This window comes from Eucyclogobius newberryi, unplaced genomic scaffold, assembly GCF_026437365.1.
Source record: "Eucyclogobius newberryi isolate DKJ021-1_F unplaced genomic scaffold, fEucNew1.0.hap1 SCAF_20, whole genome shotgun sequence".
Lineage (NCBI taxonomy): Eukaryota > Metazoa > Chordata > Actinopteri > Gobiiformes > Gobiidae > Eucyclogobius > Eucyclogobius newberryi.
Window position 1 is genome coordinate 12855860 of NW_027315835.1, and position 16451 is coordinate 12872310.

General features: G+C 39.3%; 1 protein-coding gene and 1 pseudogene across 1 annotated transcript; both read right to left on the reverse strand.

Moving 5' to 3' along the window:
* Positions 1–1267: 1267 nt before the first annotated feature.
* LOC140369573 (oxysterol-binding protein-related protein 6-like) lies at positions 1268–11559 on the reverse strand (annotated as a pseudogene).
* A 1803-nt stretch (positions 11560–13362) lies between these two features.
* LOC140368804 (large ribosomal subunit protein uL10m-like) lies at positions 13363–16330 on the reverse strand. Its single transcript, XM_072455868.1, has 5 exons — positions 16257–16330; positions 15506–15675; positions 14480–14644; positions 14232–14376; positions 13363–13792 (listed from the first exon to the last, which is right to left on the reverse strand). Exons 1-5 carry the CDS (start codon positions 16294–16296, stop codon positions 13563–13565), a joined length of 750 nt encoding a protein of 249 aa, XP_072311969.1. The 5' UTR covers positions 16297–16330; the 3' UTR covers positions 13363–13562.
* Positions 16331–16451: the final 121 nt, after the last annotated feature.

Below are 16451 nucleotides of genomic sequence, written 5' to 3' on the forward strand. Positions count from 1 at the left end.
TGGTAAGACCCGCCCATTGGGAGGAGCCTTCCTGAAGTAGCAAGAGTTGTTTGTTAGGAAACACTTTAAGACAAAAACTGGTTCATCCTAAGGACAAGTTGCCGACTCAAAAACAGAGCAATGTAGTTTATTCGATCCAATGCAGTGAAGAAAGCTGTAAAGAACGGTACATAGGTGAGACGAAACAGCCTCTACACAAGAGGCTCTATCAGCACAGAAGAAATACAAGTTCAGGACCTTAGAGTGCCGTGCATCTCCATCTTGAAGCCTCTAATCACTCGTTTGAAGACGGTGAGGTGAAGGTTTTAAGCAGGGAGAAAAGATGGTTTGAAAGAGGAGTTAAGGAAGCAATTTTTGTTAAAAAAGAAAGACCTTCTTTAAACAGAAATGGAGGGCTCAGATTCAATCTTCCTGGTATCTATAATGGTATACTGAACCCCTGGAAAGGTAGAGGACCAGGTCCAGGACATTTAGATGCTAATCAGGTACTCAGGGTGGTTGAGCCAGGGTCTCACAAAGACAAAGAGGATTCTAATAGCCCATTAAGATTCTGAATAGGCTAGCTCGGTAGATACAAGGGGGAGTTTCTGTTGAAACAAACAACTCTTTCTACTTCAGGAAGGCTCCTCCCAATGGGCGGGTCTTACCACAGAACAGTATTAATATCGGAGTCCTCGATCTAAATTCTTTTATTGACAATGACTCTTGGATGAGAGTCGAAACGTCTAATTTTTCAAACTGAGTCCAGATGACTACAACTGAAGCTTTTTTCTACTATGGAACACTCCTGGACGAATGAGGGATTACACCGACATACCTTCATTGTGATGTGATGGTGAAGATTTAATTCATCCATGTTTGTTTTTTTTAATCCTTTTGCTCACTCAATTTAAGCGATAGCTTGCGGTCTTTAATATCAGGGAATTTAACTGTAAATAATTAAATACAAAACAGGATCAAGTCAAGTGTGATGCGCATGTTATTTTTGTGTGTGATCAATGTCCACTGTTTATGTCCAGGGAAAACTGCCAATTTTATTATCATTCACCACTGTACATACAGTAATATATGCAGTTAAGTGAAGGGGAATTGTTGTTATCACAGATAATAAAATTTGCTTAATTATAATGAAATTTTTGAAGTGAAAACTGTAATTTATTTAAGGTGGTAACTGTATATTGTACTGTTCTTTTTATTAATAAAATCAATTTATAATTTTAGCTGTTGGCAAGAGGATTTCTTGAAACAAAGAAAAACACAATCACAATTGTTGAGAACCATTCTTTTTCATTGATCATACATTACAATATAGTAACTTGAAATAACTTTTTCATCCGTCTAGCAGACACCACCCATGAACCTGTCATGGTTGTACATTATAACAATAGCCTAAAAACACAAGAGCACATTTCCCCTTCGCCTTCAGAGAGGTTCATGAATGCTTTCTGTATTTCAACATTTTATAAAGGTTTGCCTAAATATGCATGTGAATAGCAATGTCACCAAAGTTTTAGACTTTCTAAACTTGCAAAACCCGGGTCCTCCCTGAGAGCCCAGTAAGTCCCATTGGTCACCCATACGTCCCGCCCACACTGGTCCTTGGCTTTCCTGAAAAGAGATTTTTTTTGTTTTAATGTCAATTCTAGCAGCATAGAAAACAAAAACAAATACAATTGAAAGTCTTGCAGAAGTTGTGATTGTGTGGCATAGTAGGTTTGTTTGATAAAGTGAACTTACTTGAAGAATCCAGGAACATGTTCTTCCCCCTTTCTGGCGAGCTCCTTCCTCCGCAGCCTCTGAAGTTCCTCGATCTCATCTTTTTTTCTGTCTGCTTCGTCCACCAGGCCCTCTTCCAACATTCTTTTTAAAAAATGACCAAATCAACTCATGGTACATACACTTTTAAGTAACTTTTTGCCTCTTGGGTAGTGGACTCACTGTAACATGCAATAGTGTGTGCGTCTCATAATAAAAACATATTTCAAACTTTACTAAAAAAATTATATTCAACACCAGCCACAAGGATTCAAAAGAAAGTGTATGTGCTAATCACAAATCCAGATAAATGAAAAGGATTACAATACCACAAAACATAAATGCTAACTGTATAATTAATTGAATGACTTACATTTAAAAGAAAAGATGTAAAACAATATTAAGGCAACTGAAGATTTTAACTCTAAATGGTGGCGCAGCAGCGACTCGGACCAGTGCTGGTATACGACGGAGTATAAGGGCCAACCAAAAAATAAATAAATGAGGGGCACTACGAGAATAAAGTCATTAATTAATTACTTTATTCTCGTTAATGAGAACAATCTCATAATTTAAAGAGAATAAAGGCAGATACGCGGTTCACTTTCAGCACCATGTTACAGGCCCCCCCCCTCAGTGTTGCATAATGGTACAGTCCAGTAACAGCTCTGTTTTGTATGAACTGTGTATAAAGCTATGAAGCTGATCTGCACTGAGTCAGATGCATCTGTGGAGTCTTCATTACACAAACACGCCACCACCAGGATGCAAATGGCGCTTATAAAAGCCCACAATAGATGTCGATTTTTATAATGCGGGCCTTGTAGACATCACAACCAATCATTTCCCCGGTGCAGTGTCCCCATGTCAGGCCAGGCCCCAGACCTGTAAAATGACGGACTCCGGTGTTGGGTGCTCGCGTCTGTTGGAGCTCATGCCATGATGTATGGATGATGTATGGATGATTGCGTGTGATTAAAACGTATCGCTTTTTGGCTGTGCCAAACACGATCCGGGCGTCAGGAGGAGCTGAGGAGGCGCAGACGGATGTTTGTGTTCTGTGTGTTTTACTGAGTTTGTCCAAGGGATCACAAAAGGTTAGAATCCGGGTATTAAATTTAAGTGCACACAATGAAGAGTAAGAAGAGTGACTGTGTGCAAAGTGCTCACGTAGAGAAACAACACTATAGAGGAGCAGAACATGTGTGAATATAACACCGAGGCTGCTCCTCCTGTCTGCGGGCGGCTGTGGCACGGAGCACGGCTGCTGTTTGAGCCCACAGTGCACTACAGCTGCACCATGGAGAAAGTAGAAACAGTTTGAATGATGCGTAACAGGAAAGGTGCTGCTAAACGCAGTGTCTTGTCTTGTAATAAACACACGTAAGACATCGTTTTAAATGCCAGGAAACACTTTAACATCTATTTCAGGCTTTTATGTAGTTCTAAACTGTCAACTCATCCAAGCCCGTTCTTGTGCGTCCTGACCGTGGGGCTGAAAGTGAACTGCTCACGTCACTTTGAATCGGCCCCTAAACTACGACTTTTTTCTCGTTAATTAAGGAGGTTTTTTCTCATTAATTAAGGACTTTTTTCTTGTTTGTCGTTAATTTACGACTTTTTTCTGACTTTGACTTTTTTCTCATTGATTAACGTCTTTTTTCTCATTGATTAATGACTTTTCTCGTAGTGCAGCGCTTTTTTTTTTTCTAGGTTGGCCCTTATACTCCGTCATACTGGTATTACCACAATGTCATTGTTTTGTTTGTTTGTTCTCGCCTGGTTTCTTATTATTCATGGTTTTCTGCCACAACTCTGGCATTTTTGACCCCCTGAACATTGATGAAAAGTCACACATGTGGGTATGGACGCTCACTCATTCGTTTTTATGGTCTGATTGGAAATAATTAATACCCATGTAACAAATTTACTCCATAGCGGCCCCTACCCATTGTGTGAAAAACTCAACATTGTCTGATTTGTTTGAAACTCATGGGTTATATTCTCAAGACACCATGAAAAGTGCATTGCAGATATTGTGTATTTTTCACTATTGGCCAGCAGGGGCGCAATTAATGCCTTCACTTCCTTTTATTTTGATGGGACATTTCCTCTCATGCCGCGGGCTTAGCATTAGCATTAGCGTGCATTAGCGGCGGGTCTCTGTTGCTAGGTGACGGAGATACAGGGAGGAGGGGAATAAAGTATAAAGTCTTTAGACTTTATTCTTTAGGCTTTATTCTTTGGGAGTGTCTACAAAGCTGCGGCGCGTTGCCGAAACTGCCATGTTATTTTGTGCCGCGGCTCCTGAAACTGCTGCGCTATTTGACCGCGCCATTTTAGACCGCGCCGGGTTAAAGTTAGGGTTAAGGTCAGGGTCAGGGTCAGGGTTAGGGTTAGCCATGAGGCTATATGGCAGTGCCGCGGTTCCTGAAACTGCTGGGCCATTTGACCGCGCCACGGCTCTGCAGCCACGGCCTTATTCTTTAGGCTTCATTCTTTAGGCTTAATTCTTTAGACTTTATTCTTTAGACTTTATTCTTAAACCTAAATTAACACATGCTTCTAACCTTTGGTCTGGTCTCAGTCTTGAGTCGGTTAAGGGCAGGAAAGGCTCCAGTTCTGGGGGCAGTTCATTCATCTCCATCGCAAAAGAGGAGAACCCATAATACAACAGGTCATCCTTTGGCTGAGGGTCTATGGGGAAATAGATATAGAGTCATTAATCTAAATGCATTTCTCAAATACAAATACAGTGGTCAGTGAAATCCAAAGTCTAGCAATCTGATGGATATTTTCGAAGCCAATATCTATAGTTTTTGGGATTTGGAGAACTCACTTGGTTTCCAGACACATTTGGGCGAGGGCAGAGTGTCACAGAAGATGCCTTCGTGCCACAGACCCCCAAATCTGTGAATAACACTCCCACTTTCATCCAGCACAGTCCCCTGCACCTCATTCTTGGTTGTGTCCGAGCCCCAATAGCGAGACTACAAAGTCAAAACATGTTTAAGACATTTACAGCTAAGCCATATATATTACATTTAGAGCTGGGTTTCGATTCAAATTTCAAGAATCGATTCGATTCCGATTTTTACGTTTCAAAATCGTTTTTTTCCGATTTCTCAGATCCTATCCGATTCGCTCCGATTTCGATTTGATCCGGGGGTTAATGTTATTAAAAATGAAAAATGTATTTGAACCGTTTCCTTCACTTCATGACTGTGTAGAGAAGCAACATATTCAAACTAGTATTATATCAATATTAAACAGCAAATCTTACAAGTATTGGTAGTTACTGATGGCTGGAAAACTGATGAAAAGGTTAAGGGTCAATCTACCTTCAAGAAAGATAATCCAGGAGTCCTGAATTATCTTTCTTGAAGGTAGATTGAAGTTCACTGAGGGAAATGTAGAAAATAATTTTAATTTAATTTAACAAGCTTCAGCTTCCTGTTTATAGGTGTTATTTTAAGTACTTTTGACCATTCAAAAGATATATGAATTATGTTTTTATATCATTACATTCAAGGCCAGTAAAGTTTCATTGAGAAGAGTTACAATAATACTGTTAATTTTCAAATTTTAGGTGTTTTGTAGAGATCATGGACCACTAATATAAATGATGATGGTTATTTTGTGTGTGTGTTTTTGTGTTTCAACACTAAAAGCTTCGGTAATAAAAATACAAAATACCCCTGAAATTGTTTTTTTTTTTTACATCCAGCAAATACTTGAATGTAAATACAATGATGACATGATCAACTTAATAATTGGTTGAATCCCTATTTGGATACTAAACTTGAAATGTAATTGATACAGAAAAACTGCCCCATAAGAGTATGACATATCTTATCTTATCTTATCTTATTTCATTCACCTTGACAAACGTGATCTTGCAGGTGCAGACGCTGCTGTTGAGGTTTTGAATTGTGACCTCTCCATAATGCTCCAGGTATCTCTGCTGACTGAGGACGTTATGAATGCACGTCACCACCTTGTTCCACTCATAATGATCTCCATATCTGTGCAAAATCATCATAATCATAACTTAACATGTTATCTGTGTTCTGATCTACCGTGTAACAATTGCCTGGGTAATTAGTACACAAATGGGTAATAAAATCATTACTTTGGAAGTCTGACATTGACCATTCCCGTCGGCACAATTTCCAGGGACTTCCCCCAGAATTTATTCTTCCACCTTTGATCTGGTTTAATGAAATAAATAAGCATTAATTAGAAATCACTTATGAACCCCTTTTATTGACTGCAATAAACACACATAAACACACACTCGCCTTGCCAGAAGCTATAATCGTCTGACTCGGCGTGACAGGCTGAAATGGGAGGATGGTGGCAAACCTGGAAAACAAAATAATCAAATAAAATGATTGCACATTATTTCATCATCAATTACTTCATGTACACATATGTTAATTAAATAAAACATCAGCATTGAGCATTATTTAGTACAATTTAATAGGACAATACTGCCTCAATCTTATTCAGTTTTGCAGTCACAACTACACTTAAACCAGCATAATTAATCTTGTCTCAGTAATACACTAGATTATACTTCCCCCACTGTGATGTAGATTACATTTTACCTGTTCACTGATGAGCTTGAAGCCGCGATCTTCTCGAATGCACTCGAACGTCTCTCCAAGAACTGGGTTGACAGGTTTATAACGGTTTCTGAATGCGGCCGTGGAGTAACCAGAGATTGCAAAGGCAGCAATGTAAACCTTTACAGAAGAATATGGTAATTATTTACAGTGTATTTTTGCATTGCTGCATATTAACAGTAGTCTGTGTTAAATGTGCATTATATTCTTTTTAAGTTTTTGCCAGTGTCTGACTCAATTACCGGTAAACAAAAAAAAGAAACAAATATATTATTAAAAATAACAATGATATATTGAGGAAAGGTCAAGCTGCCAGCGCAGATGATGGTGCAGTTCTACACGGCCATCATTGAGTCCATCCTCACCTCCTCCATCACCGTGTGGTACTCTGGAGCCACAGCCAGGGACAAACAGAGACTACAGCGCATTGTGCGCTCTGTTGAGAAGGTGATTGGCTGCGGACTTACATCTCTGCAGGACCTGTACGTCTCCAGGGCTCTGAGACGTGCAGGTTGGATCACAGCCGACCCTTCTCACCCTGGACATAGACTATTTGAGCCACTCCCCTGAGGCAGGAGGCTACGGTCCATCCGGACCAGAACCTCCCACCACAAGAACAGTTTCTTTCCCTCGGCCCTTGGACTCCTGAACGTTTAACACCGGACACTTTAACAATTGTTCAACAAATACTATTTATGCACTGTTCACTTTCTGCACTATTTCTGGAAAGTTTTTTGAATCGAGACGTTTCGGCTGACATTTGGGAAGCCATTATCCAGGTCTGGTCGGAGAAGCTACAATTTAACTGCTCTAAGGGGAGGAGTTTTAGACTAAACTTTCACTAGTTAACTTGACCAGGACTTGCTTACTAAACTAGTTTCTGGTCGTTCAGTAGCATCTTTCACACAGCTGTTAAATACCTGATTAGCATTTGAGCAGCTGGATTTGAGGTTTTATGGCATGAGTTAAAGCAACTTTTTACTTAATTTATTACTTTTGGAGAAATCATTATAATTTTTTGAGCTTTATGTATTATATATATATTATCTTATTAATCTTACCATCCTGTGGTAAGGGTCTGGTGTGTTGACAGCAGTGTCCAGGAGTTCACTGTACTCCAGTTCCTCACAAAGTCTCTGCAGCAGATTTACCGGCTCATTCAGGGCTGCAGGCATTGACACTCGAGCCAGATCCTTACCTAAGAATCACAGAAAACAATACAAAAACATGAATAGGTACTTGCTGTTCCAGCATGTGAACTACAGTCTCAGATACATACCTATGTTGTTGTAGAGAATAGCCATGAGTCCCACGTGGCTGTTGTCAGGACAATAAGCAGGTAGTTTAGTCCGTCGTCCAGTGCTTTTAGGAAAGACACTGTGAGGAGCTTTGGAAATGCTGGCGCGATATTTACGAGTGGCCAATGCTGCAATCAGAATAAAACTATGAATTCTAATTATGTAAAAAATATAATTTAAATGGTTTTAATGAGAATGAGTTTAATTCAAAGCGCACCATGCCCTTCCTCCGGCTCAGAGTTTGTGGTGCTCCCTTCACTGAGTCCTGATTCATCCGTGACCTCAGATGAACTTGCACACAGAAGATCGTCACTGGCATCGAAATATTCAGCAGTTGAATCTGCCACAGACGGAGCGCCATGGGACCTCACGGCCTCTGACTGCAGAGAGCAGGAGAGTGTAAAATATGAAGGGTATAAAGGGTCTTAAGAACAGGGATGAAGACTTCAATCTGACTTACTGCAGGTAAAGTAAGATGATTAAAATAGTTTGTTTCCCAAACTTCTTGAAGTTTTTGGCGCTCCTGCGAGAGCGTCTCGTGTACTGACTTCAGGGAAGAAAGCACTAATATGGCGAGGTTAAAAAGAAGACATTTATTTAACTTAAATATAGGCTTTGTTGATTAAAGTTGGCAGGGTAATATAAAACACATGAACTTATTTCTGACCTCGCAGTGATGTGGTGCAGATGTCCTGCTGCAGTTTCTTGCTCTCCGGTGATAAAGCTGTGGGCGGGGCTAACTGTGAGTAAACATAGTCCGGTATAGAGGAGACCGATGCCCCGAGGTGAAAAGAGCTACTCAAGTGGCTGGAGGACAGCTAAAAACAAAAAACATAACAATTAAATACAGAGACTGACATTTAACAGGTTTAACATTTATTATAGCCCAAGATTATAGGTGCAATTATTCATAATTATAGTATGTTATGACTTTTGAGGAAACCCTGTCACTAACCGTCTAGGCCTACTACACTTTTAATATTAATGTCAGATTCAATTAAACACAAGCATCATAAATTAAACTAATCAATGTTGTTATTATACCAGAATATATAATGGTATATAAAAAGGTTGCTAAAATGTATTCATCTTTACTATACGATTACTCACTGATTTGGGAATCCCGCGAGCAGGCTTTGAATAAGAGAAAGGATGTTGATGAATGAGTAAATAAAACTCATCATTATAGAGACATTATTTTTTAAGAAGTACTACACTTAATAATAACTGTACTGTATTTACTGTAGCCATTGCTTACCATTCCCAGGGATTCAACTCTGGACAGCGTGCGAGAATGACTCCACATTTTGGACGACTTGGGTCTTTTGGGCTTTTCCAGTGACAAATTCTGTGCATAAAACAGTGACCGAGTAGGTAAAGCTATGCCAAAAAAATACTTATTTGTAATTACTTCATTTTGACCTAACCATATGATTACCTGTATGCTAATAATACGCTGCAGATCTCCATTACTGACAATCTGGCCCGTTTCCAGAGCCTGCAGCCTCTGGATTAAACGGTTTAATTCCGACAGGTCCAAATGACACCGGTTCAACTCTGGACAAAAATAGCGCGTGCGTAAAATAAGATAATTTACTTTTAAATAACTTGACTCAAAAATGATCTGTACCTTGTGCACAAGTCTCTGGGGCGTGTGTCTGCTGGAGCCAGGCTGACACTTTGCTGTTCACTGCTGCGAATGGCGACGGGGACTTTGAAGCATTAGGGACAGTCAGGTTTACAGAGCTCTGCGATACAAAGCAAGAACACTCGGAATCAAAGTGGAAAAAAATGAGTATGTTTAGATCATTATTCTCACAGTAATTCCATTGGTGCTGTTGTTTGTCAGAGGCTGGAGAAACCCACTGTGAACTTGCGAATAAGCCGTCTCATTTTTCTTGAACGTACGATGGGCTTGGAGCTTTGTCACCCAAATGTAAAAGAGTTCATTGTTTCTGGCCTTGGGGGAAAAAAAACAACAAAAAAACATTAGAAATTACAAATGAAAAGCAAATTCATTCCACTATTGCGAGTTACCTTAACATGATAAAGAATGTCCCCTGCATCTAAATCAATACGATTGGATTTTTTATTTATTGACATGGCAGCATGGCTAACATCTAGCGACCCCTGGACTCGTCCTCTTGACACCTGAAGTCAAAGTATACTTTTTAAATAAATGAACCGCCAAGTTACAACATTTGATGCATGATTCGATATGCTTACATCCTGTTGACTTTTGGAGTATCTCAGAATCCCAGCTTCTAAGATAAAATACCTCTGAAAAAGAAAAATGAAATGCGTCTTGTACATTTCATTGTTCAAAGATGGAGTCTATGAAGAGGTGGGTTTCTGACCTTGTGCCAGCCTTTGAGGGGCCACTTCCTCCTCTTGAGCAGGTATCCCTCACAGATGCCTGGCATGGTCCTGTCCAGAGGATTGTCACCCGCCGTTTGTGTTTCAACAGGGAAGTCGTCAATTATCTCCCAGTCTTTGATGTTCTGTGCAGAATATGGGTAAAAAGAGCATATTGAGAATTTACAATGATGTGGGACACTTTCATTTCACTTGTGGACATTATTTCACTACAATTAAAAAATGTATATAGAAGCCAGGCCAGTAAATTAGACGGTACTTCCTATTTACATCACAAACTTGATGGTTTCTGCAGCTCATGAATGTAACCTGGTTATAATTTACATCCACTGTCTTACATTAGCACCATCAAACATATGTTGTTTCCTTCTTAATGTACATAAACTGGAGGCGATGTAAAGCTCAAGAATGAAAGTAAATACTGAACAGACAATCTTCTGCCATTGAGCCATGGCAGCTTTTCTATTTCTGTGGAACAATACATCAACTCTGACATATACAGGACTGACACTTGAGGTGGAACGGGTGAAGTGGCTTGCTCAAGGGCACAACGACTGCATAAACCTTCACACTCGTGGAGGAATGTCTCCGTTAGCCTACTGCCACCTCAGAATAAAGCAGTACGAATGTGTGTAGTCTTAACACCACTGACCAGTCTGGAGTGAGGGGAGGACACCGTGCTGCTGCTGCGAGAGTGCGGGGGCTTGTTCCATGTGGGGGACGTTTTCTCCAAACCGCTGGCCAAAGAGTGGCTCCGGTTCAGTGCGGAGCCGTACGGGTCCATCTTAAAACACTTTGGATTTGTTGTTTATTTGGATAAACAACGGAGTTTACTGCATTGACTGCCACAAGCGATCTGTAATCAACATCAATGTATTAATATATCAACAAAACACTGCATGGACTGATATGTTTATAGTGATGAGAGAACCATTATTTGACTTAAACCGTATGTGTGCTGTAAAGTGCAAATGTTTAAGCAGCTTAAATTTGTATGATCTGCCATGAGAGACTATTATAGGACAGAGTGTTTGATGGGACACAGATTGTAACAACTACGTTTAATGCAATAGAGCAGAGAGAAAGGATGAAAGCACTGAAGACAGGGTAATCCATTTACTGAGCACAGGTGAGACCTGGAGGCAATGTTCAAGGCCCTGAATAGATGAGCTCTGATACTTAAACTCACAAGTGTTAAAACAGCATATCATTTCAAAAATTCTAAATAACACTTTTGATTACATGATGCCAATATGAGTGCAGTGCATTGTAATGCCAATGCACATGTTGGTATGTGAGGTATTTGTGTTTGTTATAAAAATTAGAAGATAGAATAGGAAATTTGCACAGACTAAAACATGTGCATTTATTGAGTTTTATATGATTTATGTTTGGTTCATTTCATAGCTATAGTGGCCATGCAACCCGTGAAAGGAGGATTACTTACCACTCCTTAATTGGTTTTCAGATGGGAGCTTTTTAGCACAGCCTATCACCTCTTGAACAGCGGTACAAGCCACATTTATCCTCAGTCACACTTAATTCGATATAGTAAAAACAAAAACAAAAAGCAAAATGACACCTACAGTGATGGGTAGAGCCATTGTGATTGCGTTGAAGAATTGTCTGGACAACGTCAAAAGAAAACACTTCACGAGAGTCGATTTTGTCTCTTATAAATTAAAAGGTGTCTGTACTAAGAAGAGCCACGTGCATTAGTTCTCACGTCGAGCAGCGTCATTACGTAAGGATCGGGGATGACCTCAGCTCATCAAAGCGCACGGTGGAAACAGGATGAAAGGATTTGTGCGTTTCCGAGCTTGCTTCACACAAACACGAGCATAAAAGATATTACTTTTTTTTTTTAAAGAAAGAATATTTGACTTATTTTCTGTGCATGAAATTTTAAATGTTTTCGTTTTCAAGGGAGTGTTGGAAAGAAATGTGCATTGCCTGTCAGTTAAAATATCGACTTAAATATGCATTACGTTTAGTTCATTTATATTTCAGTGGAATATGTGTACACTTAAAACAGTCTACATGAACTTCAAAATAAAACATACCTCAAAATCTCCCATCGTCCGGCGAACTTCTCACTAACTCGTGATTCCTGTGATCGTACATAACGCAAAAAATGGCTCAAAAAAAAAAAAAGTCAGGGTGCAGTCGAAATTCTTAAAATATTACAAGCTACATGTTGGATCCATAAATGGTTTGCTGTGGCAGAGCAGTGTATGTGTCCTTCTTTTGGTGGGCGACACGAGCACCCTCCAAATCCTCCAAGGAGAGCTGTGCGTCCCGAGGCAGCGCGCAATGTGTCCTGGGCATTATCCGCATTAACGGGAATTACTTGCGTGTCTAGCTGCAGCAGGGATATAGAGCAGGGTAAATCCAACCACTGACTCTCCATACGTTGTCTACAGACGGTATGGGCTGTGTCGTACCTGTACTTGTACTTGTATGAAGGTTTCCATGCCTTATTTGCAAAGTATTCATTCTCCTCTTTAAAATCACATGCCCAATGACAATAAGCTTACAGAAAGAAATATATATGGAGATAATAGACGTTTTTGAACTAGTAAACTACAATGCAACAGCACATCATCTCACAAAGTAGAAATGGTCTCAAATAATGCAGATTCTTTATGAATTTGTTCAAAGTTCCACACGATATACTTTGAGAAGACTGTTAAATTAATACACACTGTCTTAGTTTGAAATAGTATTGAAAAATTGATGACATGTGAGTGCAGCAGCATCTAGTGGTTGAATAAAGTCATTGTATTGAGAGCCAAAGTAATGAAGCAGGCTGTGATATACAGACAGATTAGCATGCTGTAATCTGGAGATTAAAGTGTCAGGATCTGTGACCGCTTGGGTTTATTTTGATTGGCACGGTTCTTCTGCATGATGCCACTTAATTATGTCTTTATAAAGATCACTGTCCAACTGGCACCGTGGAGATGGCAACAGTAACTAGATAATATTGTGAAATGCTCATAATCATTTTATGCTTTCCAATAAGGCTGCCCTGCTAATCACGAGAGAATTATGAGTTTAATGGGCATAAATACCTATAATCTATGCAATCTATCATTTGCATTCTCCGCTAAAATGCACTTATTCTGCCCCAAAAACCAACCAATGTGTTACAGGTTTCTTAAGTCTGAAACAGACTAATTCATCTAAAACATCCCAAACAGGTTATATGACAATAGTTGTTTCAAATACTAGTGAATCAATTATGACCCAAATATATATTTTCTTCTTTAACTGAGCAGCCCCATGAGTGAGATAAGCAAAAAGAGTGTCATATGTTTTAATTGTAACTTGCAAATTAATTTAAATAACACGGTTTTGTAAATCTGTAGCTGAAATGTCCACAATCAAGTCCAAGGGATTGCAATCGGTCCAGTGATTCCAAAAGGACACACCCTTACTGACCACGCAGCTAAAACTGTTCTTGTTTTCTTCAGTTCATAGATTATTCATTAAACAGTCTTCACTACGATTGTCCAGATGAAGTAGCTGCCTCTGGGTCTCCACTCTGCTGTTTGACGTACTGTGTGAGGAGCGCAGACAGGTGGGAGGGGTGTCGCTGGAGCAGGGCGGCGGTCTGGGACGTCAACATGGTCAAACCGCTCACCAGCTCCCCCTGAACCACAGTCAGTGACGGGAGCTTGGAGTAGCTCAAGAGACCCTGTGTGCTCAGTATGGAGTTCTCCACACAGCCTCCTGTAAAGAACACACATGACAGAAGAATGAGATTTTAAATTGTATATATATAAAATTGTCTAATAAGCAGGACATGAAGCATTCCTCAAAGTAACTTCAAGCATTATTCAGCTTCTTATGCCCTGGAGAGTAGGGGAAGGGGAGTCCAACCACCGCCAATCATACACTCTCACATAACAACATGCACTGGTCAAAATTGAGATTGAACAGCCAACAGCCTAATAAAATAGTAGGCCTCGAATTTCCCTTTTTATTCCATTTCATACACAATACATTAAGCAAAGAGGAATGATTGCATACTTCCCAAACCAACTAACCATCATGTGTTTCTCCGTTTCATGGGAGGATATGGTGTTTAATCATATACTAATACGAGTTAAACCCTCATTTTCTTTATACTACAGAACAAAATATATATAATACATAAAATGTTTCTTACCTAATAGTGTGATTTGTGGACTGCCCCTAACTGTCTTTAAAAGTTCCTTCACTTTAGGCTCGTTACTCACAAGCAGCACAGTTTGACCAATGAACAATGGAGCCAAGTTACAATAAGCACTGTCACTTAGAAATGATTGCAAAATCTGAAAGAAAAGAACAGAAATTAAGATACGTTTAGTTTACAGTAAAAGTAAAAAGCGCTCAGTTTCTTTCAGATTTCAGTGCATGACATAAACAATGATTTACCTCGTTGGGGAAGAATTTAACGCTGATGTTGTGTTTATGAAGCTTGTATTTGAGAATCATCATGTCCTCAACACTGCTGGCACTGTTCTGAGCCACCACAATCATCTTATTGGCCCCGAATACCTCTTTCAACTGTTTCTTCTTCAGCAATGTTAAACCACTTTCCTGCAAAATAAAGGAAAGAAAAAAAACACAGATTTTGATAAATGTTTCCTAACTTATTCATGCATAATCGTAAATCAATTGTTTATTTTTAATAGCTGCTTGATACCCATTTAGTTACAGAGCTTGAAAATTTCTTTTTGTTATATATTCAACTTTTCCTTGTTAGGCCATGCATTATTCACTCTAAATAGAACATGCTTTCTTAAAAGAGCTTTCATTAGCAAAAGGTGCAAAAGAAAAACACTTTAGTCCATGCATGTGAATGCTTTAATTTATTCCCATTGTAAACTCATTGTCAATCTTTTCTTCACGCACAACTCAGTTTTTCATTCCTCCTAAATATCAGAATGATGCACAAGAGGTTTTCCGGCGTGTGCACTGACAGACACAGACTGATCAAAGCGGCGTCTTCCTCCATGCTTGTTGTTCTAACTAAACAGTGCTGTTTATTCCCAGCTTCTGGAAAGATTCACATAATCTGTGTGCGCTCCGGTCCCTGGTTCACTACACCTGCAGACACTCTCGGAGTGTGGCCTGTCAGTGACCACGGGTTCATGCTCAACGAAAATTGACAAAATCAGTGGTGTGGTGAAAGCTGCAGGAGCAATATTTTCATACTGGCCATGGGTGGGGCATGATGTGCTGCTACATTACTGGAATCAAAATATACCCTACATATCTGATCTTTTGATGTAGACATTAATTTTGGTTTGGAAAAACTTTTCTAGGGCCTGGATATTGTTTTTTCATTTTCCATTACTTTTCCAGATTTTCCATATATGAAACCTTTCAAAGGGTACATTAGTATGCAGTTGAACTCCATTATTTATATATGAAAGCCCAGGGGCCAGGCCGTCTCACCTCTTTCACTACTATGGTCTCGGGTGGATAAGCGCCTCGGGCTGCAGCAGGTTTGGGAGGAATGTATTCTGTCACAGCCATCAGTTTCTTTTTGAGAAAGTGCATGGGTCTTCTGTGGCGAGTCACAGCTTTGGAGCCGTGTCGGACACTTTGCATCAAGGGAAGCCATCCTGAAAAATTACACACACAAAAAATATTAGGAAACCCTCCAAAAAAAGTATATTTTGGTAAACCGTTTGCTTCTAGAAGCAAAAAATATTTTAATTCCAAATTTCATTCACAAACAGCTCCTGAAATCTCAGTGCCTCTTCTATCCCTTCAAAGCAGAGGTCTCCTCTATAAATTGAAATGTATCCCAACAATAAGAAAAATGTATTATATTGTATGAGCATGTATTTGATTAATTATGACTGTAGGCGTGTTAATTATTTAAAGCAAAATAGTGATTTACAGTGTTAAACGTCAACAGCGCTCATTGAACAATTTCTTCGCATTATGTTTTTGTAACACGTGCAACTTTCAACATAATTCTAGTTACACCAAGTGTCTTAAACTCCCTTTACTTTCATTTAGCATAGACACCCACTCAAATAGCTGCAGGACAGCCGTATTAAATCCCATATTTAAGCAGAAATCAGATATTATCTTTATAAACAAGGCAAAAGTAAATAGCGGAAAGATGTATGTGTAATACAGTCACCATATAAAAATAACATATAAAGAGATAGGACTGTGTTTTAAGGTAAATTACCTTGTTTCGGTATTATTTTTGAACACAAGGTCGCCGCCATCTTTGAAAGAAAAAAACAAACCAGGAAGTTGTTGTCACGTGCTTCCTCTTTCAAACATAGATCGTATTTTTGTTTTATATTTGCTGCCCACACACATACTTTACATGATTAAAACATGCAAATATGTACATAGAATTGCCAAATGAAAAATAATC